Source organism: Podarcis vaucheri, assembly GCF_965113315.1.
Source record: "Podarcis vaucheri genome assembly, chromosome: 16".
NCBI lineage: Eukaryota > Metazoa > Chordata > Lepidosauria > Squamata > Lacertidae > Podarcis > Podarcis vaucheri.
The window spans coordinates 29,608,004-29,632,409 of NC_138754.1; the positions used below are offsets into that span (position 1 = coordinate 29,608,004).

Here is a 24,406-nt window from a genome sequence, read left to right on the forward strand (position 1 = left end):
TCCAATTAATTACTACCTCCATGTACTAGATTAGTTCTTATTTTAAAAGCAGTCTTTTCATGCATGCTCTTTCTGGAAGACTGAATTATTTAGTAGACACTTGCCACTTGTAAAATCCAACCAGAGTTCAGCTTGACAAGAGGATGGCAGCGCTCATCAGATCTAAGACCCAGTTATATCCCAAGTGTAAAAAAGGGATTATTATTATTATTATTAGAACTTCATTTTACATACTTTGGCCCCCCAAGACTAGCTTGTTAGGGCCTTGCTAGGCCACCATAGGATGCCTCAACTACCTTGATATTGCATTAGAATTGGACATTTCAGATGCAAACTTTCCCAAATAATTGTAGGCACTGTAGGCAGATAAGCATCTTAAAGATGAAAATTTGGCTGCCGTGCCTAAAACAACTGAATTCTGACCTACTTTGCAGCTAGTGGGCACATAGCAAGCTAGGTCTGGTTGGATTTTTCCCAAGCTACTGTGGAAGAGATATTTACTATGGTATTAGTTAGACCAAAGCTAGATTATTCTGCTTTTCAGCAAAAGCTACAGTTAAGACTCCCAAATAGCCTTAGATACGTTTTAGGGACACAAATTTAAAAAGCCAATGTAAAACCAGAGCAACGGTCACCTTATTAAACAGACCATCAACCTGCAAGAAAATTCAGAGGGGAATACTTAAAATCAATAAGCCAGAAAATCAATTTCAAGAAAAAGCAAAGATCACACAAACATGGGCAGGGAAGTTTGCAGGGAGAAATAGGAAAAGAGACCCACACAGAAAAGAAGCATACTCAGCATTTAAACCTATGGGAAGCCAATATCTTACTTAACACAAAAGTGCTAAGTTTATATACACGGAAAGCTTACTTAGCATTACAATACTTAATCCGCAATGCAGTTTCAGAGATGACCTATTAAAACCTACACTGTACTTGCCATACATCAATAGGCTTGAACACTAAATTAATGAAAGTATCAGTAACTACAATGGTTAAATCTGGGCTGATGTGGGGAAGGGCAAAGGGATAACCAGATTTTTGCTGCTGCTATTTTGATCTTGCTTTATTCTAGCAGAAAATTATTATTATTTTAATTAAAAAGGTACCCCTGCCCGTACAGGCCAGTCTTGACAGACTCTAGGGTTGTGCGCCCATCTCACTCAAGAGGCCGGGGGCCAGCGCTGTCCGGAGACACTTCCGGGTCACGTGGCCAGCGTAACGAAGCTGCTCTGGCGAGCCAGAGCCGCACACGGAAACGCCGTTTACCTTCCCGCTAGTAAGCGGTCCCTATTTATCTACTTGCACTTTGACATGCTTTCGAACTGCTAGGTTGGCAGGCGCTGGGACCGAGCAACGGGAGCGCACCCCGCAGCGGGGATTCGAACCGCCGACCTTTCGATCGGCAAGCCCTAGGCGCTGAGGCTTTTACCCACAGTGCCACCCGCGTCTCATTATTTTATTTTATTTTATTATCCAGGTGCTTACAAAAAGGATGAGTATGTAAGTAGTCCCTCTGGCCTGAAATACATGGCTATCAGTTACAGACCTCCAAGATCCAGGCAGTTTTCAGCATCCTACCCTGGGGCCTTTTTTACAGGCAGTCAAAAGAATAAAAGGGAAACAGCAGATCCATGCGGCTCACGGAGAGAAGCGTGTGAGCACATTAGTTTCCAAAACACAGTATTTCAAGTAGGGAAAAGCATCTAAAAGAAAGTGTTTCAGTCAAGTGAGCTAGTAAAAGTGAAGTAGTCCAAATGTTTAAAAGTGAAAAAGAACAGAGATCAACTTCTTCATGAAAAAAAAATTAATCTTAAGGTTTAGCGGCAATGGGAGTAGCCAGGAGAAGTTTTGGCTAGTGTGTCTGGCCATCTGTAGTGGGAGACTAAAAATAAAATAATAAAAAAGAGTACCGTATTTTTTGCTCTACAAGACTCACTTTTTCCCTCCTAAAAAGTAAGGGGAAATGTGTGTGCGTCTTATGGAGCAAATGCAGGCTGTGCAGCTATCCCAGAAGCCAGAACAGCAAGAGGGATTGCTGCTTTCACTGCGCAGTGATCCCTCTTGCTGTTCTGGCTTCTGAGATTCGGAATATTTTTTTTCCTTGTTTTCCTCCTCCAAAAACTAGGTGCATCTTGTGGTCTGCTGCGTCTTATAGAGCGAAAAATACGGTAAATCTACTAACTAGGTGTTGGCAAGTTCCAGAAAATTTATGCAAAGAGCTAGTCCTTTTTGTAGTTCCCTTCATTTTTTCAGGCTGGATCTCAGGATTCCTGTAAGTCTCCACCCCACCATTCGCAATATGGCATTTAAAGCAATTCAGTAACGGAAACGTTTTGCCAGGTCATTTAAAGGCAAAATTTGAAGCATGTCGCCCAGGACTCGAGATCAAAGCAACAAGCTTTTTTAGAGAAGCCACACTTACTTTGGTCAGGTACTCCCTCATCACCTGGATAAAATAAGGCATCGCAAAGTCCATAATGTTGTGCCTCCATGCCAGTTCAAGGACCACGTCCGGATGCAACAAGTCGTAACATGTGAAGAGAGAAGCTGCGAAACACTCTTTCTTGTCTTCTTCCAGAAACCACTGAAGCAGTTTCTCTGCCAGCTCAGCATCTTTGGATTCTGCGGCATACTGCATAGCATCCTACAGAACACCATGAAACTTATTTAGAGCCATGAAGTAACTACGTCAGACTTCTCATGCATGATACTAGAGCAGGATGGATAAGCGCAAAAACAGGTGTAAGACTGCTTCATCTTCTGCAGGCTTTTGCGATAAAAAATTGTTTAAAATTCCATCCTGCGTGCTCCCGGTACGGTGGTACCTCAGGTTACATATGCTTCAGGTTACAGACTCTGCTAACCCAGAAATAGTGCTTCAGGTTAAGAACTTTGCTTCAGGATAAGAACAGAAATCTTGCTCCGGCGGCGCGGCAGCAGCAGGAGGCCCCATTAGCTAAAGTGGTGCTTCATGTTAAGAACAGTTTCAGGTTAAGAACGAACCTCTGGAACGAATTAAGTACTTAACCCGAGGTATCACTGTACATACAAGGAGGAACTAACAACGCAAAACGAAAACAGACCTTATATAAGCGATCTTTCTTGCAGAGCTCAACACTCTGCTTCCATCTGTTATTGCCTTTGTACAGGTAAGCAGCAATGCGTCTGAATTCAATCAACTCATGTTTCTCTAGACGCTGAGCCAGTGTAATGTTATCAAAGTTGTCGTAGGCATCAATGGATGCTCGCAAGCCCTATTGGAAGGGGGAGAAAGTTATAGTCAGGCACATCGAGGAGCGATTTAAATTGCTACAAGCGATGCTAAGCCTACAGTGCTGTATCACAGAGTTTTCGTCGAAGCTTCTGAGCACAGCAAAACACAAAGGACATTCTCCCATGGGCTTTAAGTAGCGGGCTACAGATTTACATCAGAAACTACTCTGTACGCACTTAAAACCACTGACCTCAGATCTGTTTAATGCAGTGATGGGGAACATTTTTCAGCCAAAGGGCCTTCTGAGCAAATTGTGTGTGTGTGTGTGTGTTAATTTATTTATTTGCTTATTTATTTAATTTATATACTGCCCTTCATTCTGAAGACCTCAGGGCAGTTCACGAGATAAAAAATACAGGGTAAAAGCAGAAAATAGTTACAACAAAAAATAATAATAACCCCCCCTCCCACAAACACATTTAAAAGGCCATTGAATATTAATTAATCAACCAAAGGCCTGGCTGAAGAGGAATGTATGGAGCTGATACAAAGATTAAGCATTTTAAAGTAATGAATTATGTAGTCATTCTGCATATATGCCATAATTATGCTTCTATAGAAAAATGCCATAATCGCTGGCAAACTCACCTGGTAGTCTTCCTCCTCTGTCAGAAGATTGTTCAGCGCTTCATTGACTCCTTTATTATTATGATTCTGGACTGAGCGCAGGTAAGGTTTCACTAGAGGCAGTTGATTAACCTAGGGGCAATGCAATTGTTTAGGCAAAGAGTTGTTCTTGCTGAAGGGCCTCCCACAAAGTACATCTCTAAGGTAACAGGGCCCACCTAATTTAAGTCACATTAAACCCTAGAAACTAGTCATCTCCCAAAACAAAACCTTATTGGAACAAATGGTATATCCACAATTTAAGACCTTAAGTCATTTTTAATGTGTTTTTTTTAATTGGTTTTCACATATTACTTTACAATACAGATGTACGAAAGCCAACACCATTTCCTCGCCATCCCCCCATACATTCACATTTCTACCTTAAGTCATTTTATACAAATTTATGTATGCAACAGGAGGATTTGGAAACGGGGGGAAAAGTTAGTCTAAGGAAACTGAGCCAGATGGGTGGGGTATAAATAATAAATTATTATTATTATTATTATGTCTTGGAATGATAAGAGATGAAACCCCTTTTGGCTTGAAGGTACAAATTGAAATGGAAAGGTCTTCAAGAGAAGTATGTAATTTAGCCCATTTTAAATTTGTGCCTCCTCTAACTCACCTTGGAGAAAAAGCTGACCGTCCTGGTGTGATCCAGCCTTGGAGATAATACCAGGAGGAGATCATTGATCAGCAGTGGTTTATAATCCAAGTAAAACTGCAGCGCTTTGTAATATAGCTCCACATTGGCCACCTAGAGAACAAATTCAAGCTGTGAGGTAATTGGCTGCCCCTGAGAGTGATTTAACGAACAGCATTTAGTTAACTATGACCCTCTTATTTGGTGCTCAGGAGTCTTTAACAGCTCTGCACAGCAGTACTGTATAAAAAGTTAGAGCAAATAAATAAATCTGCAAGCTTTATCATGCTGCCATCCTTAGAAAATGGAATCATAGTTGCTAACTTAAGTGTACCTAAGAAGTGATGCATTTCTGATGCCGTTGGGCTGGATAAAGAAGAAGAGTAGAGTTTGGATTTGATATCCCGCTTTATCACTACCAGAAGGAGACTCAAAGCAGAAACATTCTCCTTTCCCTTCCTCCCCCAAAACAAACACTCTGTGAGGTGAGTGGGGCTGTGAGACTTCAAAGAAGTGTGACTAGCCCAAGGTCACCCAGCAGCTGCATGTGGAGGAGCGGAGACGCAAACCCGGTTCACCAGATTACGAGTCTACCACTCTTAACCACTACACCACACTGGCTCTCCTATTAACTAAAGAGTTAATAGTTGTCAAAACCACATGAAACTGCTGGGAGAGCTTGCCCGGTGCTTTGAGGTTCAGTGCCACCAGTATGCAGATGATACCCAACTCTCTCCCTCTTCTTTCCATCTAAATCTGAGGAAGCTGTTTTGGTGCTAAAACAGTGTCTGGCAATAATGGATTGGATGAGGGTGCATAAGCGCCTGTTTCTCAGAGAAGCAACTTTAGAAAATCAGAATGTATTATTAAGAAGCTGAATGATGTATGGTGTTTCTGCCGCAGGAAGATTTGGCCATGTCTTATACTCCCTTGGCCACGCGCTGGGTTTTCAAGACACACCAACAGATCTGAATACCTGAACCGGTGTGAAACTCAACATGTTTTGGGGTCAAGCTGAGGAGTTGTTACCATTACAGCTGCTTACCTTTGCAATTATGTCCTTGAACTGCCCTTCCTTCCATGCATCCGTAGGGTGGTTCATCATTGTAATTATTGCGTTGTCATATTCTTCGTATTTGTCATAGAGGAAAACCAGCTCTCCCCAAAGATGGGCCTGTTCTGCTGCCCGAAGCACCTTGTGGGGAGAGGAAAGGAAAGGTACAAATCAGGCAGTAGCCAAAGCAATAGTTTAAGTAGACAAGAATTCAGGCCACTCGCTCTGTTTAATTCGGGGCCCAATTAAAGTATGCAATCTTTGACAGTGCAAGCCTTAAATAGCCTGAGGCCAAGATAGCTGAAGAACTACTGCTATCCCCATGAACTTGCCCAGTATTCCACCACTGGGTACCACGTTCTGCATTGTCCTGCTTGTGGAAATCAGAAGGTGGGTAACTAAACAGGTCAGGATCTTTTCTCCATTTCCCCCAGGAACTGCCCACTCCTCTCGCCCTCAATATTCACCTGGCCACCTCACTCCCAGCTTTCCACAGTAAAAACTTTCTTCTGGAATATCTTTGGATATTACCCTTGTCCTATGACTTTTTTTTTCTGTGTCCACTATGGTTTTTATTTTATTTGAATTGACATGTATTTTTGTTGCTAGGAAAGCAGGCCTTTTTTAAAAAAAAAACAACTTTTAAATAATTTGTGTTACATGATTGACTCAATTGCAGGTATACTCTCAAATACCTTGGGAATGTTGACTCTGGACCAAAACAATTCCAGGTGCTCTCTCATCTTCTGAGGTTTGTATTTAGAGTACAAGATGGCAAGTTCAGTGAACATCCCCATGTGGGCACGCTCAAGGCCCAGAGCAGCTTCTAAGAGGGCAATCAGCTCTTCAAAGTATCCGCGATCCTAGGATTAAAAACCACAGCATGTTTAAGAAGCATGTATCTCACTTGCAAAGAAAAATGAAAAAGCCTTGCAATTTTAAAACCAGTGATAATGCCTGAAGACGGAATGTATTAAAAAAGATTGCAGAAGAGACTGTTTAACTTAGATATAGGATGTTCTAAACACCTTTAGGCAACATTCAAAGTCAGTAGTACAGTAGTACCTCGGTTTTCAAGTGTCTCAGAAGCAGAACGTTTCGGTTTTCAAACGCCAAAAACCAAGCAGGAAATGCTTCCATTTTCGAACACACCTCGGAAGTAGAACGGCTTCCGCTGCGTCCCCCCCCCCAATTTTCTCTACTGAAATTGCAGGTCGCCTCTGCAAGGCCCTTTGCGCCTTGCTTTTCAAATGTATTGGAAGCCGAACTGTCTTCCAGAACAGATTACGTTCGAAAACCAAGGTACCATTGTAGTAGCTTGTTCATAAATGAAGGATAAGGTATGTGGGCCATTTAGTATGAATCAGCAGCTGGGAACTAGAAGGCCCAACATTTAGACTATGACACACTGACGACACACCTTGGTGCACCTGCACAGCCATTTGAAGTGGTTCTCTAGCCTCCTAATGAATGTGTAGAATATTCTACTGAAGCAAAGAAAACTTGTGGCATAACATTAATTCCTCCAGCTACAGTTTTCTAGAGATGTACACCTGGCTTTAGCCCTGTCCATACTGGATATCAATTAACATTAACTTAAGCCATAAATACTATGGATCTTTTAGCTTGCGTTAGCTGTCTTAAGCTTGTTGGAGGAAAGGTGGGGAATCGGGTTTTAAATACTATAATAGCACTGCTGCAAACAAGCAGCCAGGGGCATTTTACACTTTCAAAACAGTTAAAGGAATCCCACCTGATAATAGCTGATCAGCTCTTCAAGCTCATCAGCATGGATTACTATGTGTAAGCCACAAATCTGCGCAAGCCGGAACTCCTTTCCATCCACACACGCAAAGCACACCTGCAAGTGGGAAACAAAAAAATGCTGTTAGCAAACTGCGTTACAAATCAACTTGCCCAAATACCTTATATCCCTTAAGATCAGGATTTGAGCCAGTCCCCCACATGGACATTGATCTGAAATATTTTCCATAAAGTAGGTATGAAGGTTGTGTTGACCCTCATGTGGACTGTTCCAGAAGCTTTGCTAGTACCATCTTGGTAGTCAAGATAACCCCACAATTAATTGGTAGTGGTTGTAGAAATGAGCTCATATATGTTTATTCACTTGCTTTGATATAAGCTAACTGGCTCACTTGGATGTTATCCTTCTCCTTGGGCTCAGGGCTGAGAGCCCAGAAAGGGGAGCTATCTGTAAGACCTGGGTATTTGCCACCTATGCCCTCATCTGGGCAGGTGAAGTGTTGGGAGGTCCTAGACAAAGTGACATATGCTGCTTTGTGTATAAAGATTGTATGCACACTGGCCTGGGCGCGGACAAGCCATCTTCTTGCTGGGGTGTCCGCCCTGCATCTGCAAAGGCTTGGAGAACTGGCAGGCTGTTTTGCTGTAAATCCATACCTTCTTTAATAAAGCACTAGAACAGAGCATTCTGATGTTCTTAGCATCCTTCTTTGGTATCCCTGCACCCAACCTCTCCCACATGCCCTACCTTTGGTCCTGCAATTCAGAACAGAAGATGCAATGGATTATCTAAAAAAGGTATTGCCTTTTGCACTGGGGTGGTTGGTTTTTTTTTAACAGCAGCCATTAGTTTGTGGCGAGATCTTTAACTGCTAGTCTTAATACCTTCCCTTGCAGCACAAAACGAGTTACCTCCTTCCACGTCCTGGTGCTGTTGGCTTTGCGGCCACTATCAACAGCTGCCTGGTACTCCCCAAGATGAACCAGTGTAGATGCCAGGCGAGCAAAGTTAGACACATTGTTGTAGAGAAGTTTGGCCGCATCGTACATGCCCTCCTCATAACAGCGATCGCCAACCTAAAGAGGAAGAGTTTGCGACAGTGAAGGAATGCTGGGGCACAAAAGCTGGAGCTGCCGTATTTCAAGATCCAGGTCAGAAGTTAGTTTAGCTGGAAGTGCTAGCATTCAAGTAGAAAACGTACCTGCTGTATGTGAGCATTGTTTGGGCCGCTGACAAACTCTTCCAGCTCCGAGAGCCTATTAGTTTTTGCCAAGGCAAATATAAGTTCAGTCTCGACGTAAGATTCCCTTGCCTTTTTCCTAGCCATTTGTAAAAATTTAACCAGATCCTCCCAGTTATCTTAACAAGCAGGCGAGGGGAGAGAAGAGGATAAAGATACATTAGTTCCCTTGAATTTAGTTTAGTTTTTGTTCCCTACACTTGTAAAGAAGCAACAATATGCTCCACCTCTCAGAATTACAAATAGATTTTATGTATATTGTACTGAAATACCAATCCTGAACAGGATGGATATTCTAGTAATTCATTTATCTGAAGTACCTTTGGGCAGTGTTTTTAAACAAACTTAACATATTTCTATTTATTACCATGCAACCCTTTCAGAATTAGAGGTACATGCTGAAGAGATCTGGCATGGGGATGTTTTATACAATCCAGCTTTGTCAAATGATGGTCTTCCCAAAGGATTTCCGCTAATCGAGCAAGGAGTAAAATTACCACGTCCTGCTAAGTGAAAAGAACTATTTGAGCTTACCATTTCTGTTGGCTGCCTGGACAACTTCCATGTAGGCAGAAGGATCGTCAGCCTTTATGTAAGAATCTATAGCTTCCTTCACCAAGTCCTTTTGAAGCTGTGCTCTAGCCAGCTGGCTCCAAACTGCTGGTTCATTACATCTCTCGGCAAATTCATAAGCACGATCCAAGTTGCCAATGTGTTCTATCAACACCTAGGAGAGGTTTCCAAAATGAAAGTCTCAATAAATTTCCAGTGGGCACCATAGAGAATTTGGGGTGGGGGAGAAAGAAAAAGAAAAAGAATGATTCAAGTCTAGAAAAAGGTACAAAGCCCAAACCACCTTAGAATATCACTAGAATATTTTGTTTATTTAGATGGTTTATACATTGTCCTTTACGCTGATGAAAACCACCCTGTGGTTTGTGTAAACAAATAAAATGCACAAAGTAACATAATCCTTTAAAACAAATCACTGAATCTGACAATTTATACATGAAACAGTGTTCATATAGCAAGGGTTCAGATTTTATATACAGTGGCACCTCTAGTTACGAACACCTCTGGATACGAATGCTTCGGGCAACGCACACGGCAAACCCAGAAGTAACGGAAAGGTTTCCGCCGCCCGCGCATGCGCAGAACAGGCGCCTCTGGATGCAAATGTTTCAGGGTAAGAATGGACCCCCGGAACAAATTAAATTCGTATCCAGAGGTACCACTGTATAAAGCAGTGTTCCATAGACTGTTGCATTATATGGGCACAACCTCTCCCCATTCATCCAATGCTGCATATATTGGTATATGTCTAGTGGATTTACCGGGCAAATAGAAAGCTTGCCATCTTGAGGAAGAAAAAAAAAAGGTTCAGCAGCTCATGTAGGTGATGACAGTTTCTGGCAAAGCCTTGGACATCACTGAACAGGTTTATATAAATCTACCCAATACACCCAAGGAAACAGCCACTGTCACTCATCCTTGAAGTTAAGACTCCCTTCTTGCTCTTCAGGTATAGAAACCAGGCATAGGCAAACTCGGCCCTCCAGCTGTTTTGGGACTACAATTCCTATCACCCCCGACCACTAGTCCTGTTAGGGATGATGGGAGTTGTAGTCCCAAAACATCTGGAGGGCCGAGTTTGCCTATGCCTGATATAAACATCCAAGTGTGCTACACTTTGCTGACGTTTCATGCATAAGCATTACAATATTTAATTTTCTAGGTCAAGGGAGGTCTCTGCAAGATGCACTAGCTGTTGATCTGTACTGAGCCTCACCTGAATTGCGGAAGTATTCACATCAAATTTCCGAAAGATGGCAAAAGCTTCTTCGTACAGCTCATTGCTAATAGCAATATTTGCAATATCTGGGGCATCATAGTTGTCTAGACGGTTTATATACTCCATCACGCGTGTTCGGTCTGCTTTAATGGCCGTCAGTATTAGGAGATTCTGAAGATTCCTTTAAGGGCAAAGAACGAAACAGTCAAGAAGTAAATTCAACTAGCAGGCTTCCCTGCTGAATTTGCGTAAGAGTATTTTAGGAGTGGCGCAGGAATAAAAGACAACTATGTGTGGGCAACAGTAACCAGTTTTAAAAGTGAGCATTAATTAACTTGAAACCAAAACTAGTTTCTAGCAGCTGAAGTCAATGCAACTTCACAACGTAATAGAAAAATGAGCAGGGTTCTAGCCTGTCACACTATATAACTGAGGTGGCTAGCCATTTTCAGCACAAGACTGAACAACACTGGTACATTTCTCCTTGTACAGGGAGGCCAAGTGTGAAAGCGAGCGTGGCAGAGGGCCAAAAGCTCAGTAAGAATTCATTAATATTTAATTTAACAAATCCATTAATATTTTATTGGCTCTTTGTCTCTTTAATAAGTAATTGGTTTATTTATTGTATTTATTGTAAGCAGCACTCGATTCATCTGTGCTACCTTCCCAAGCCTACAGAGAATAGAGACTCCCAAATTTAAAATTCATACCAAACTCATGTTTTGATAAGCTGCCATATACTCAATTTCACATGCTGATTCACAAAACAATTGATACTCAGTAAAAATTTGCTGAGCAACTGAAACAAGATGCTTGTTCCAGGATGCCCTGTATACCTGAAGGAGTGTCTCCGCCCCCAGCATCCAGCCCGGACACTGAGATCCAGCTCCGAGGGCCTTTTGGTGGTTCTCTCACTGTGAGAAGTGAGGTGAGAGGGAACCAGGCAGAGGGCCTTCTCAGTAGTGGCACCTGGCCTGTGGAATGCCCTCCCATCAGATGTCAAGGAAATAAACAACTATCAGACTGTTAGACAACACCTGAACGCAGCCCTGTTTAGGGAAGTTTTTAAGGATTGATGTTTTACTCTGTCTGATGGCTTAATCTGCTGAAAGCCACCAAGAGCGGCTGGGGAAAATCAGTCAGATGGACAGCTAATAATAATAATAATAATAATAATAATAATAATAATAATAATAATTCACTCATTATTTATTGCTATTATTATTCACAGTTCAAACGTCTCTGCAGCAAACTATGCACCACGGTTGCCTCTATCTACAAGAAAACTTTTAGCAATTTCACTCCTCCGATGCTGCAGATGAGGTTGTTTTAAATCACATGCCTGTCTGGGACAACTCTGGGAAAGGAAGAAGTCTTATCTCTTCCGCTGCGGGTACTATTACACTGTACTTTCGCTTTTATTTCTTTTTGTTTGTTCTCTCAGAGCCAGAGAGAACGGACGCCATTATGCCTGTGTCTTTACATAGTGTGTACATAAATAGTACATTAGATCTACAATGTCTCACTCTTCTTGCTGTGTTAAGCCAGAAGACTAAGTGTGCATATACCAGCTGATATATTTCGCTGAGCGCACTAGAGAGGACGGGAAATGCCTTTTCCAGAGCTGCATTCTGCTTGACCCCAATGGAAAAAGTCTTTGGGGTCTCCCATTTCAGGGCCCCTGAGAAAACAGCCCCCAACACAGCTGACTTCCCTTGCAGTTCCAAACAATAATGCCAAGCAGACCAACACAGCTAAGTTCCATTCTCAATCATAAGAAAAGCCTCATGAAACATCTTGAAGCAAAGGGTAAGGAGGATGGGGCAACGGCTGAGATAATAAAAAAAAAGGATTGTGCTGCCACAGCTAAATGCAGTGGACGCTCGGGTTGTGAACGTGATCTGTGCGGGAGGCAAGTTCACAACCCGCAGCGCAGCGTCTGCGCACGTGCGGGCTGCAATTCAGCACTTCTGCACATGCGCAAAGTGACTTAGCGCTTCTGCGCATGCGCAACCACCGAACCTGGAAGTAACCCGTTCCAGTACTTCCGGGTTTTGGTGTGTCCATAACCTGAAAAAGCGCAACCTGAAGTGTCTGTAACCTGAGGTATGACTGTACTGGGAAGGGTCCCATCTGAAACTGCTGTGGGGGGCGGACAAGTAGGCTTGCAGTGGCTGGTCTACTACTTCTGCTATATATAGTATACCCATTTTAGAGCAAACCTTACACTACGAAGCCTCGCACTCATAACACTCATTTCCATGCATATTTAGTGTAGTGGGGAGGGAGGGCCTTCCCTTTCCTACCTGTGCTCACTGAAGACAGAGTTATCCAAAACAATCTTTTCCAGTAGCTCAATGAGCTCATTGGGCAAGTCGGCTGTCATGAAAGCTTTGACAGTCACAGAAACCTCCTCTGGATCCTGTGTTTCTGACAATGCGGTTTGGACAACCTGAATGTTTTAAAAAAACAAAAACAAATGTCTGCCATGAAGAGAGCATACTAGTAACGTAGTTTTAGGAAGCCAGTTAGGAAAGGAGAGCAGGAGTACATTTAACTTTCAAGGAACACAAGTTTAGTTTATGAAGGAAATAGATGGGTCTGGAAGAAGTATAAGCATCAAACTATTTGGCTTGCTTGGCATGTATCTAACACAGAATCACAAGCAGCCTTCCCCACCAGAAAATAAGAGTTCAGCACGGAAGGGTTTACGGGTGTTTGGAGAGAGAAAAATCATAGGCAGAGAAACAAGGGAAAAACAAATGATACTCTTATGGAGCAAGCAGGCGGGCAAGCAAGCAGGCATAGAGAATTAGAGGGGCAAGGCTGATCTCATTTAGAGGAGAACTATGGGAAATGAGGGACTACATAAGATCTCTGGCAACTGCTACCCTTTTCAGAGCACAATGCTGAAGAACAGATGACGTTTCTCTTCTTGCTCAGTCACCAACCACTACATTCTACCTATTTTGTACAAATTCACTCTACTTGCTATACCTGATCAATGAGCGGCCTCCTGAATGGATTGTTTTCCTCCAGAACGTTTACCCACAGTTCTGGATCTTTCCTGCGCACCAGATAGCGAGCTTCGCTCTTGAACAAGGAGTTCTCATTGCAGACCTGAAAGAAACAAAGGAAAAGGACAATAAACGCATGGAGTATATATTTGGACTAAAAGCAGCTATTTCTAGGCAGCTATTTCCAGATTCACTGGAAGCCGTAATTAGGCTGTAATTCCATTTAATTTGCAACGCTTCCAATTCTGTGGCACCTTGCTTTTCGAAGCTGGCTTTCCTTTTCGGAAAACTCATGGACACACAGCCTTTACTGAGAAGAGATTCACCAAGCACAGATCGAGAGGCTCCAGAGATCTGATTGCAAGACAGAACAAGGAAGCAGCTGGATGAAGTGCAAATGTTGAGTGTCCTTTCAATAACACACTCCATCTTACAGATGGGTAGCCGTGTTGGTCTGCCATAGTCAAAATAAAAAAATTCCTTCCTGTAGCACCTTAAAGACCAACTAAGTTAGTTCTTGGTATAAAACCACAGCGGACCTTGCCACCAAACTCTGCCAATTTGTCCTTACCCACAACAACTTCAAATTCGGTGATGACCTGTTCCTTCAGATCAGCGGCACAGCAATGGGCACCCGCATGGCCCCACAGTATGCCAACATCTTCATGGCAGATTTAGAACAACGTTTCCTAAACTCCTACCCACTCAAACCTCTCTTGTACCTGCGATACATTGACGATATTTTTATCATCTGGACACATGGTCAACAGACCCTGGACACCTTTCACCAGAAATTCAATGATTTTCACCCCACAATCAACCTTACAATGAATCAATCTATGCAAGAAATACATTTTTTGGACACTACTATAAAAATACAGGATGGACGCATAGACACCACCTTATACCGTAAACCAACTGACCGACAAACATATCTACATGCCTCTAGCTACCATCCCAAACATACCAAACAGTCCATTGTATATAGCCAGGCACTACGTTACAGCCGCATCTGTTCCAATTCTACAGACAGAGACTCTCACCTAAGAGATCTACAGCAAACCTTTTCAGAACTAAAATACCCAGCAGATGAAGTTAGACAACAGATCAACAGAGCCAGACTGATACCCAGAGAGAACTTGCTGCAAGACAGACCCAAAAAAGAAAATAACAGAACACCACTAGTCATCACATACAGCTCCCAAGTTAAAACAGTTCAACGCATCATCAGAGATCTACAACCTCTCCTGGACAATGACAGTTCTCTTTCTCAAGCTCTGGGAGGAAGACCTTTCATTGCCTACAGACAGCCACCCAATCTTAAACAACTCCTAACCCACAATAATACTACAACCAGACTTAACACGGACACTGGCACCAGAGCCTGCAATAAACCCAGATGCCAACTTTGCTGCCACATACACCCGGACAACACCATTACTGGCCCCAACAACATCACACATACCATCTCGGGACTATTTAATTGCTCATCGTCTAACATTGTGTATGCCATCAAATGCCAACAGTGTCCTTCAGCTCTCTATATTGGACAAACAGGCCAAACCTTACGCCAAAGAATAAACGGACATAAATCTGACATCAAGAATCACAAAACAGAGAAACCAGTAGGAGAACACTTCAATCTCCCAGGACATTCTATACAAGATCTCAAAGTAGCTGTTTTACTACAAAGGAATTTCAGAAATAGACTGGAAAGAGAAGCTGCTGAATTGCAACTCATTACCAAACTTAAAACAATGGAGACACCTGGTCTGAACAGAGACATTGGATTCTTATCTCATTATATATGACTAAAAGCCACTTCTCACCTTCTCACCCCTTGCCTTTTCCTGTAAGACCTATTACAGTCGTTAAGAGTTGTCAACAGGCTCATCAGGCTCATCTCAGCTACCTGCCAATCTCCGATTCCCACCACCCTTCTGAGTAATACCCCTCCCCACCTTCTCACTATATAGAAGGATCTGGCAACTTCTGTTTCAGTGTATCTGAAGAAGTGTGCATGCACACGAAAGCTCATACCAAGAACTAACTTAGTTGGTCTTCAAGGTGCTACTGGAAGGAATTTTTTTATTTTGACACTCCATCTTGTTAAACTAAATAAACCATCTTGAAGGAGCTGCATTAAGTTGAATGCCAACAAATATGGCTGCAAAAGCATCCACAGAATGTCAGTTTAGTAGTCAGTACAAAAGTTAGATTTTATTTTGAGACAGTGTCCCATTGGCTAATCAGCTGTGAGCCATAACTTTATCTCAACTTTCTCATCACATTCCATTTTATCACTAAAAGCTTATCTTCAACTACAGTGGTACCTCGGGTTAAGTACTTAATTCGTTCTGGAGGTCCATTCTTAACCTGAAACTGTTCTTAACCCAAAGCACCACTTTAGATAATGGGGCCTCCTGCTGCCACTGCACCCCCAGAGCACGATTTCTGTTCTCATCCCGAAGCAAAGTTCTTAACCCGAGGTACTATTTCTGGGTTAGCGGAGTCTGTAACCTGAAGCGTCTGTAACCTGAAGCATATGTAATAATAATAATAATAATTTATTATTTATATCCCGCCCATCTGGCTGGGTTTCCCCAGCCACTCTGGGCGGCTTCCAACAAAACACTAAAATACAATAACCTATTAAACATTAAAAGTTTCCCGAGCTAAATGTAACCCAAGGTACCACTGTATATTTATTTCAGTAATAGGGAGAGTGCCTTATAATGTGTCCATGGTATGAACTCCAGTAGATGCCAGTCTTTACCCCTCTCACTGTAACACAACTAGTACCGAGACTAGCTCTATGCCTGAAGTACGCATACCTTAGTAAATCTGTGCACACTTGCTAATATATGTTAAACTTGCAGAGCTTTCCAAACTGTATGTCGCGACATTAGTGTGTCGGCTGCAGTGTGAAGGTGTGTCACGCAAACGCTCCTCCCGGGGCTGGAAAGGGGTTAGTTTAACCTCCAGTTTGCTAGTAAAACTGAATTGCTGTGTCGCAAAATGATGCGTGTCTAAAAAGCGTGTCACCAACATGTCTAAAAAGTGTGTCGCCAACATGGAAAGCTCTGTGTTAAAGGGTCAGTTCATCAGAGAAACACAATGTGTATTTGTAACCCAGTCTTGTAGTGAGGAAGTTGCCTGTACCTTTTATGCACCACGTGAAGCAGCTGTTTGCATTCACCAGAGTGTTTTATAAATTTGGAGAGAGGATTCTCTAATGCTTCACTGAACTACCTGCGAAGGAACCTCTGCATAGCTGCAAGGGAGCAACTGTGCACTGCGGAAGATTGTGGGTACCACTCAAGGACAAACATACTGTTCATATAAGGCAGTTTCCCAACCTGGTGCCCTCCAGATGTTTGGAGTCAGTGGCATAGCGTGGGTTCTCAGCACCCGGGGCAAGGCAAGTAATTTGCGCCCCCTAACCCGTGGATTTTAGCACTCGAGTCTCTTCCGTGCCCCCCCAGATGTTGCGCCAGGTGCGGCAGGCCCCCCCTGCACCCCCCACACTACGCCACTGCTCCCACCACAAGTCTTCAGGACAGCCTTCCGAAGGCTGGCGGCGGGAGGAGGTCTCTCGGCCCCACCGCCAGGCTTTGGAGGAGCCTTCCGCTTAATTCCCAGCAAGCAATTAGCAGGCTCGCTCCACCTCCTCCTCCTCCCGGCTTTGCTGCTGCTGCTGCGCGGCTCTTTTCCTCCACCATCGGCGCGCTGCGCCTTGGAGAGGTTCCTGCTTCCTCGAGGGGGGCCGGCCAAACGCGCCCCCACCAAATGTTGCGCCCGGTGTGGCCGGCACCCCTGGCACCCCCCACGCTACGCCACTGTTTGGAGTACAACTCCCATCAGCCCCAAAACAGCTACATTGGTTGGGCCTGCAGAGCACTGGGTTGGAGAAAGCTAACATAGGTCTATATTAGCATCTCACCATTCAAACTGAGTGCATTCCTTAGAATACACCCAATGTTTCCTTGCTGCCATAGGGCAGGTGTCCTTTGGGCCTCCAGATATTTGCTGAACTACAACTCCCATCACCCCATGCCACTTGCTGTGCTTGTAGCTGATGGGTGTTGTATTTTAGCAACATCTGGAGAACAAAAGGTTCTGCACAACTGTCATATGGAAGGGCTAGCTGTGGTGAGCAAACAAGCCTTCCAGGAAATTTGTTTCAAAACTGACTGGGGAAGGGAAGATATCTGAACTAACAGGTGGCTCATCTACTATTGCTGATCTTCTCATTGAGGATTAATAGGTTACCCAAAATATACAATTTGAAAGCCACCAGCTAAGAGAAGCTGCTTTGCATACACAATCCTGGCTTGTGCACCAGAAGATGGCAACCTTTGAATGTTCATAACTATGAGAAAATAAGAATTAGATTTGACAGATTTCTTAACCACTCTTCGCTGCAATTCCATATGCATGATATAATCAAATCCACTTACATGGTCCAATTGGGGGTGGGGACAGAGGAGAAGAGAGAGCACAATATAGGTAAGCTACAGCAAGAAAACACTAAAATACCTTTATGAGTTCAAGGTCACACTGTCCCCTCTCATAAGCAACACATGCCAAGTGGGGGTCCCTCTTTTCACAGTATTTGCCCACAACACGGCTGTCGTAAAAGGGGTTCTCCCGCAGAAAGCGTTCTGGGTTGTTGTTGCTGTCAATATAGATTTTAGCCAGTGCATTGTGTGTTGCCGGTTCTTCGCAGCCTTCATGAATTCGAGACTCGAGCCAGGGCAGCAGCAGCTTAAGCCTTAAATAAGAATGCAATTCATTAATTTTCTATGCTACTAGCAACCAGCAAAGACCCGCCTTTAAACTGCATCACAGAATCAACTTTCTTCTCTCTCTCCCTTCCCGCCCCCTTCTGCACTTATCATAAAGAGGACGGAAGACCCCTGCTAAGGAGCTAACCAAAGAATACGAAATGTAACCATTCTGAAGTGAGAGGAAGAGGATTTTAAACTAATGGTGGAACCTGATTCTATGAGGAAGCATTTCTTCCAACTCCTAAGTAAAGCTGGTCAGTTTGGCTTCTATTGAGTTTTTGCCTTGCGCATCACCTAAAATTTCCACCTTTGCTAATATAAAGGACTGCCTATCTTCTTTAATGCCTGTTCTCCATCTACCAAGGAACCCTTGCCTAAGGATGGAGACAAATCTGCGTAACAGCCACATCTTCCATTTCCGGAGATGGCAAAATCAGTCATTTTTCAATATTATTTTTCCCGACGAGCCTTGGCAAAACCCAATATGTGCATAGCACCTGAATAGCCTCACTTGAATGTCTACTATTTCTTCCCCTATTCCATCTTGGGACTGGGACCAGATGGCTTCACCATCAGCCATTTTTCTTCCACCCTCACTGCTGTTTACCATTGAGACCAGTGCTTCTTAAAGGGTGTGGCACACTGGTTTGTCAGAAGAGAATGGCAAGTGTGGTTCAGGGGTGAGCAAAGAAAAATTTCAATATTTCAGTATAGTGTAGTGTAGTGTAGTGTAGTGTAGTGTAGTGTAGTGTAGTGTAGTGTAGTATCAAGAACAGATCAGGGAAAGGTTTCTTTGTGTAGATGAGGAGATGAGAGTTTGTTTGTCTCAAATTAAACTTAATATCGTAGTAAGGTTAAAGCTTACTCGGAAATGATATGTAATGAATTGAAAAAGATGTTTAAAAGAACATTTGTTAAAAAAACAAAAACAAAAACAGAAGCCTTTCTTTTGGGAATTATAGGGACAAAACTACCCAAACTGTATAGAAATTTATTCATGTATGCAACTACGGTGGCAAGAATGCTATTTGCCCAAAAACGGAAAGAAGTAGTAGTCCCAGCGAAAGAAGAATGGATACAAAAACGTATGGAATATGCAGAAATGGCGGAGCTTACTGGAAAAATAAGAAATCAAGACAACGAACTTTTTATAAAAGAATGGAAATGGTTTATTGCATATTTACAAATAAACTGTAAACAGATAATACATGACTAAGCCATTTTTCACCTTCTCACCCCTTGCCTTTTCCTCTAAGACCTATTGCAGTCGTTAAGAGTCGTCAACAGGCTCATCTCAACTATCTGCCAATCTCCCATTCCCACCACGCTTCTGAGTAATACCCCTCCCCACCTTCTCACTATATAGAAGGATCTGGCAACTTCTGTTTCAGTGTGTCTGAAGAAGTGTGCATGCACACGAAAGCTCATACCAAGAACTAACTTAGTTGGTCTTTAAGGTGCTACTGGAAGGAATTTTTTTATGTAAACAGATAAGAACACTGGCATGACTATTGTAATAACCTGCAGTTTTATAAGAGTATATATATTTGAAGTAGATAAATTTCGAATATGCAGAAAATATAAAAAAATAAATTTAAGGAACCGCAGAAAGAGGGGGAAGGAACTCGAGTTTTGAAATGTTAAAATGATTGTAAAATTATTGAAATGTATAAAACTGGAAATCATAAAAAAATAAAATAAACCTAATATAATGAGATTTCCCAGCTAAAGCACCTCTCATTGAGTTTGTACACATACTTAAGGAAAAAGGAAAGAGGCTTGTTTGTATTTTGGGAATGATTTGTGTTCTTATGTAGCTGCATGGTTTTGTATTTTCTGGATGGCCCATGATCACATCATAAAGTAGTTGTGTTCTGTGCTATAAATCAGGAGCTGTTTCTTTTTGTTTTCCAATGTATTTCTTATCCATTAAAAAATGGTATGGCAGCAGCAAATTTTTATTCTGAAAGTGTGACCCAGAGAAAAAAGTTGGTCTAATAAGGGTACTGACTTAAAGTAGTTTTTTGAAGTATTTTGACACAGTGGTTTTTTACAAGCACATAGCTTTGCAGTTGGAATCTAAGAAGTTTTAGAAATAAAGGAATTTAAAAATTAGTTTGTCTGCAGGTCTTACCTATTTCTTTTTTCCACTTCAGCTACCAGTTCATCTGTTGAGAACTGGCCTCTCACCACCATGATCAAGTTCTTGATAACATCTTCAGAACAATCCACATCTAGAAGCCCTCCAACTACGGCTGGAATACGACTTGGGTTTACCTAGAACAAGTCATTATTTTTAGTTTCAGGTCTCACCAAAAAATGCCCAAGCTATTGTTATACAGACACATTGGTAAACTGCAGATTGCAACCAATTCAAAACCATCATTAAATAAAAAGCCACCTGTAGCTATGCTTAAAATTTCATATTGAGTATCCTCTGATTACTTCCCGATCACATTTTCTGCTGGATGTCTAAGGTAAGGATCTGCTGTCACTGACATCAAAAGCATGATCTTAAAAGTTATGAATCAAATTACCGCATGTGTAGATACATTACCTTTTGAACATAGATCTCAATGTATTTCTGCAAGTTGTTACGGTACAAATAGAGAACCAGGTCATGGACGAAGTCAAATCTGTCACAGACGATTATCAGGGGAAGCTGGTCTGTGAGCTTAGCTTCCTGTACAATCGGAGAGGAGCAAATACAACAACATACCATTATGAGAAAGAGAGCAACAATAAAGTACAAGCAAGAACAAAAGTCCAAGAGAGAAAAACTTGAATGGAAACCTGGTTAATTACAAAAGAACCCAGCTCAATACTGTGGAACATGGACTACTTATGTGACACAGGCACACAACATGGCTGCGCTTCTCTTTCCAGAAATTACACGTTTCCTCCGCAATAGATTACAAAGGGCCACTATGTGCATTTATCGTCAATGGGATGGAAAGGTGTAGTAGCCCTCTTCAGTGCAGAAGGGCATTTTTATCAGTTCAGTAATGTCAGACGTCAGTGGTGGTTGCTCGTGAGTAACCAGGCACGACTCCAACCTGTCTTTTACAGGCTTTATTATGGTGCAAAAACTATTTACAGTGCAGAACCATCAGTTCATGTCTGCCTCAATCGCTAGCAGAATCCGGGAGTGGGTCTTTCTCGGTCCTCCCCCAACATAAGAACTTAGCAACCCCCAGCCGTTTCCTTCCTTCTTTGCGTTTTACTCCTCTGCGCAAGAGGCGTGTTTCCCTCCTGGCCGGCTTGGCCAGGAGCGGTGCTGAGGCTCCCTGCAGCATCCTGAGTCTAGCCCTTTCCCCTCCTTTACCCCAGAGGTGTGGCTCCGCCCACCCTCAGACTGACAAGGTGCGGCGCTGGGGCTTCCCTTCCCCTCTGCCCCACTAGAGGTGTGGCTTTCCCCACCGCAGGAAGAGGAACTGCTTCGCAAGATTTTCGGAGCCTCCCTGTATCTCTGCCTCCCTTCCCTTTTCCGATGGCAGTCCCCTGACAAGTAAGCAACACCCATTGTGTGTAGGCTCTCTTTTTTTATCGATCTCTTCAGTCCCTCTCCGAACTCTGCCTATCTTAACTCTGGGATGCATGTCCCCTTTCCTCTGTTCTATCACAGGCCTAAAGCCTTGTCTCTACTAACATCTCGCACTACGTTCTAAAGCAGTCTTCCTATTATCAGAGGTCTCTCTGCTCATATTACTTGCTCCTCAACTCATGAAAGGAGAGTGGGGAGCTTTCCACAAGAGCGCTTCAGACAATATTTCCCTCTAGTCCAGCATCTGGTTTCCCCACAGCAACAAACAAGCTGCCTGTGAGGAGCTCACAACTAAGAAGAAAGGTCAGCAGCCCTCTCCTGCTAGCGTTCTCTCAGCATACTGTATTCAGGACTGGAGGCAAGATAAACCGTATTTACTCGAGTCTAATGCGCCATCGAATCTCATGCGCACCTCAATTTTCAAAACCTTGAAACCAAATAAAGTATTTGCTGGCGAATGCAAATGAGACCTTGATTTTTGCAACGTAATTTCACCCCAAAAAAGGTAAGCATTAGATTGGAGTAAATACAGGAGTCGTCATGGCTTAGTAGCCATATCCTCCACAAACGTGCCCAATCCCCTTTTAAAGCCATCTTGTGGAAGGGAATTCCAAAGGATAACTATGCACTGTGTGAAGTAGTCCTTTAGTTTTGTTTGTCTGAAATGAATTCTCCCGAATACTCAATTTACTCAATGGAGGGGAAATGTGTGTGCGTCCTATGGGGCGAATGCAGGCTTTCGCTGAAGCCTAGAGAGCGAGAGAGGTCGGTGCGCACCGACCCCTCTCGCTCTCCAGGCTTCAGGAAGCTCTGCACAACCCTCAGGGCTCCGGAGCACTGCGTAGAGCTGCCTGCAGCCCCTGGCTCTGCGACAGGCTCCCGAGGGCTGTGCAGAGCTGCCTGCAGCCCGGGCTTCGAGCAGCTCTGCACAAGCCTGGGGAGACTGGCGCAACTCCGCGCCGGGCTCCCTAGGCTTGCGGATAGCAGGCTGTTCTGGGGGCTGGGGGAAGCTTGGGCTTCCCCCGCGCCAGCCTCGTACCTGGGGAGGAAATAATTTTTTTTCTTTATTCCCCCCCCCAAAAAAAAACCTAGGTGCGCCCTATAGGGCAAAAAATACGGTAATAGGATGACCTGAGGTTATATTATGAGAGATCACCAATGTGGTATTAAAGTAGAAATGCCAAGAGGGCAGTAAAAACAGAATTAAGGACTAAATCATCATCATCATCATCATCATCATCATCATCATCGTTATCCCACCCTTCTTCCCAGGGCAGCAAAGAAACATAAAAAGTTAACACAATTTAAAATAAAACAAACATATTGAAAAACAAAGGTGACACAGAAAAAAGTCTAAACAGGCATTTAAAATACCACCACTCAGTTTGGTACTGTGGGTGTTTTACCTTCAGAAAGTTCTTCACCCGTTCTGGATTGTAACAATTGCTTTCTCGGCAGATTCTTTCTACCTCTTTGATTTGGCCAGTCTTGCAAGCTGCCTGGATATACTTAAAGTGGACATCTGGGTCTTGACTGAAGTTCACAATAGAGCCCAGGAAATAAAACAGCCCTAGAGAGACAGGTTTAAGTGGTTGGGCGGGTGTCCACATTGGGGTGGAGGGGAAGAGAGAAAAGAAAGGCACCTCCACAAGCATCAAATATAAACAGCTTCAACAAGGCATGGTTCAAAAAACCACAGTGTTTGAAGACAAAGGACCGGTAGCCCAACAAATTATGATCCAATAGCCAGTAATGAAAATGGCCTTAATCCATGCTTTAAAATTAGGAAGCATTTTCAGCATTGCATTCCTAACTCAGACGGATAAACAATTCACTTGATTAAATTCTTTTAGCAACTTCTAGAAATAAGTATTGGGTTTCTCATTTCCTCCCCTCATTCTAGCATCTTTAATAGTACTTCTTCCATGATTGGTTAAATTTCCATTTCTTACAAATCCTGCGAAAAAAATCAATCAATTAATACACTAGTCAGGTCAGGATTAACTCTTTGCAGCCAATGACCATTACAATATGGGGAGATAATCAGTCCAATAAGACAGGGCTAAACCCTGTGAATACAGAATTTAAAATATTTATTTAGTTCAAGACTACCCATAACATTCCACACTAATATGATTTTAAAATGCCTCTTTTATCTTTTTTGCAGCAATGCAAATAAAGCTACCCTATATCTTAAAACTATCTGTTTGGCCTTCTAGGAAAGTCTGAAAGGGAAGTATGAACTTAGCCCTTGGTAAATTATATAAAATACAGTATAAGATACAATGTACAACATCTTCAATTTGGCCTGCTCTACATACATAAAAATGTGACTTTACTGATCTATTAGAAAACCTACTAGCTAAATATTCAGTAGGCATGTTTGGGAATCTAAGCTTTTTAAAAGCTTTTTGCTAGCCATTATTTCAGGCAAATATTTTAAGAATTAGAAACTACCTTTTAAGACAGGACTTGTAAGCTCCTTGCTGCTTGCAAACTGCTTACTAGAGCCCCATCCCTTTTAATATTAGAACTACAAATGTAGACATGGCTTTAGGCTGCACTGTAATACAGTGGTGCCCCGCAAGACAAATGCCTCGCAAGACGAAAAGCTCGCTAGATGAAAGGGTTTTGCGTTTTTTGAGTCGTTCCGCAAGACGAATTTCCCTATG

At 42.8% G+C, this 24,406-nt stretch overlaps 1 protein-coding gene across 5 annotated transcripts in view; it reads right to left on the reverse strand.

Moving 5' to 3' along the window:
* Positions 1-24,406, reverse strand: part of LOC309520968 (clathrin heavy chain 1) — a 64,789-nt gene that overhangs the window by 8,033 nt on the left and 32,350 nt on the right. For 2 of the 5 annotated variants that reach the window (XM_082202995.1, XM_082202993.1), the window contains exons 14-31: positions 23,141-23,304; positions 20,748-20,873; positions 20,325-20,467; positions 17,940-18,174; positions 13,381-13,503; positions 12,690-12,835; positions 10,381-10,564; positions 9,126-9,318; positions 8,553-8,710; positions 8,263-8,427; positions 7,340-7,447; positions 6,282-6,449; positions 5,578-5,727; positions 4,515-4,646; positions 3,869-3,979; positions 3,090-3,260; positions 2,429-2,650; positions 636-656 (exon numbers count right to left, since the gene is read on the reverse strand). In XM_082202995.1, coding sequence (XP_082059121.1) covers positions 636-656; positions 2,429-2,650; positions 3,090-3,260; positions 3,869-3,979; positions 4,515-4,646; positions 5,578-5,727; positions 6,282-6,449; positions 7,340-7,447; positions 8,263-8,427; positions 8,553-8,710; positions 9,126-9,318; positions 10,381-10,564; positions 12,690-12,835; positions 13,381-13,503; positions 17,940-18,174; positions 20,325-20,467; positions 20,748-20,873; positions 23,141-23,304 — 2,720 coding nt within the window. Of the gene's footprint in view, positions 1-635; positions 657-2,428; positions 2,651-2,744; positions 2,807-3,034; positions 3,261-3,868; positions 3,980-4,514; positions 4,647-5,577; positions 5,728-6,281; positions 6,450-7,339; positions 7,448-8,262; positions 8,428-8,552; positions 8,711-9,125; positions 9,319-10,380; positions 10,565-12,689; positions 12,836-13,380; positions 13,504-17,939; positions 18,175-20,324; positions 20,468-20,747; positions 20,874-23,140; positions 23,305-24,406 lie in introns of those variants that run through there. The other 3 variants (XM_082202996.1, XM_082202994.1, XM_082202997.1) reach the window with 2 other exon arrangements.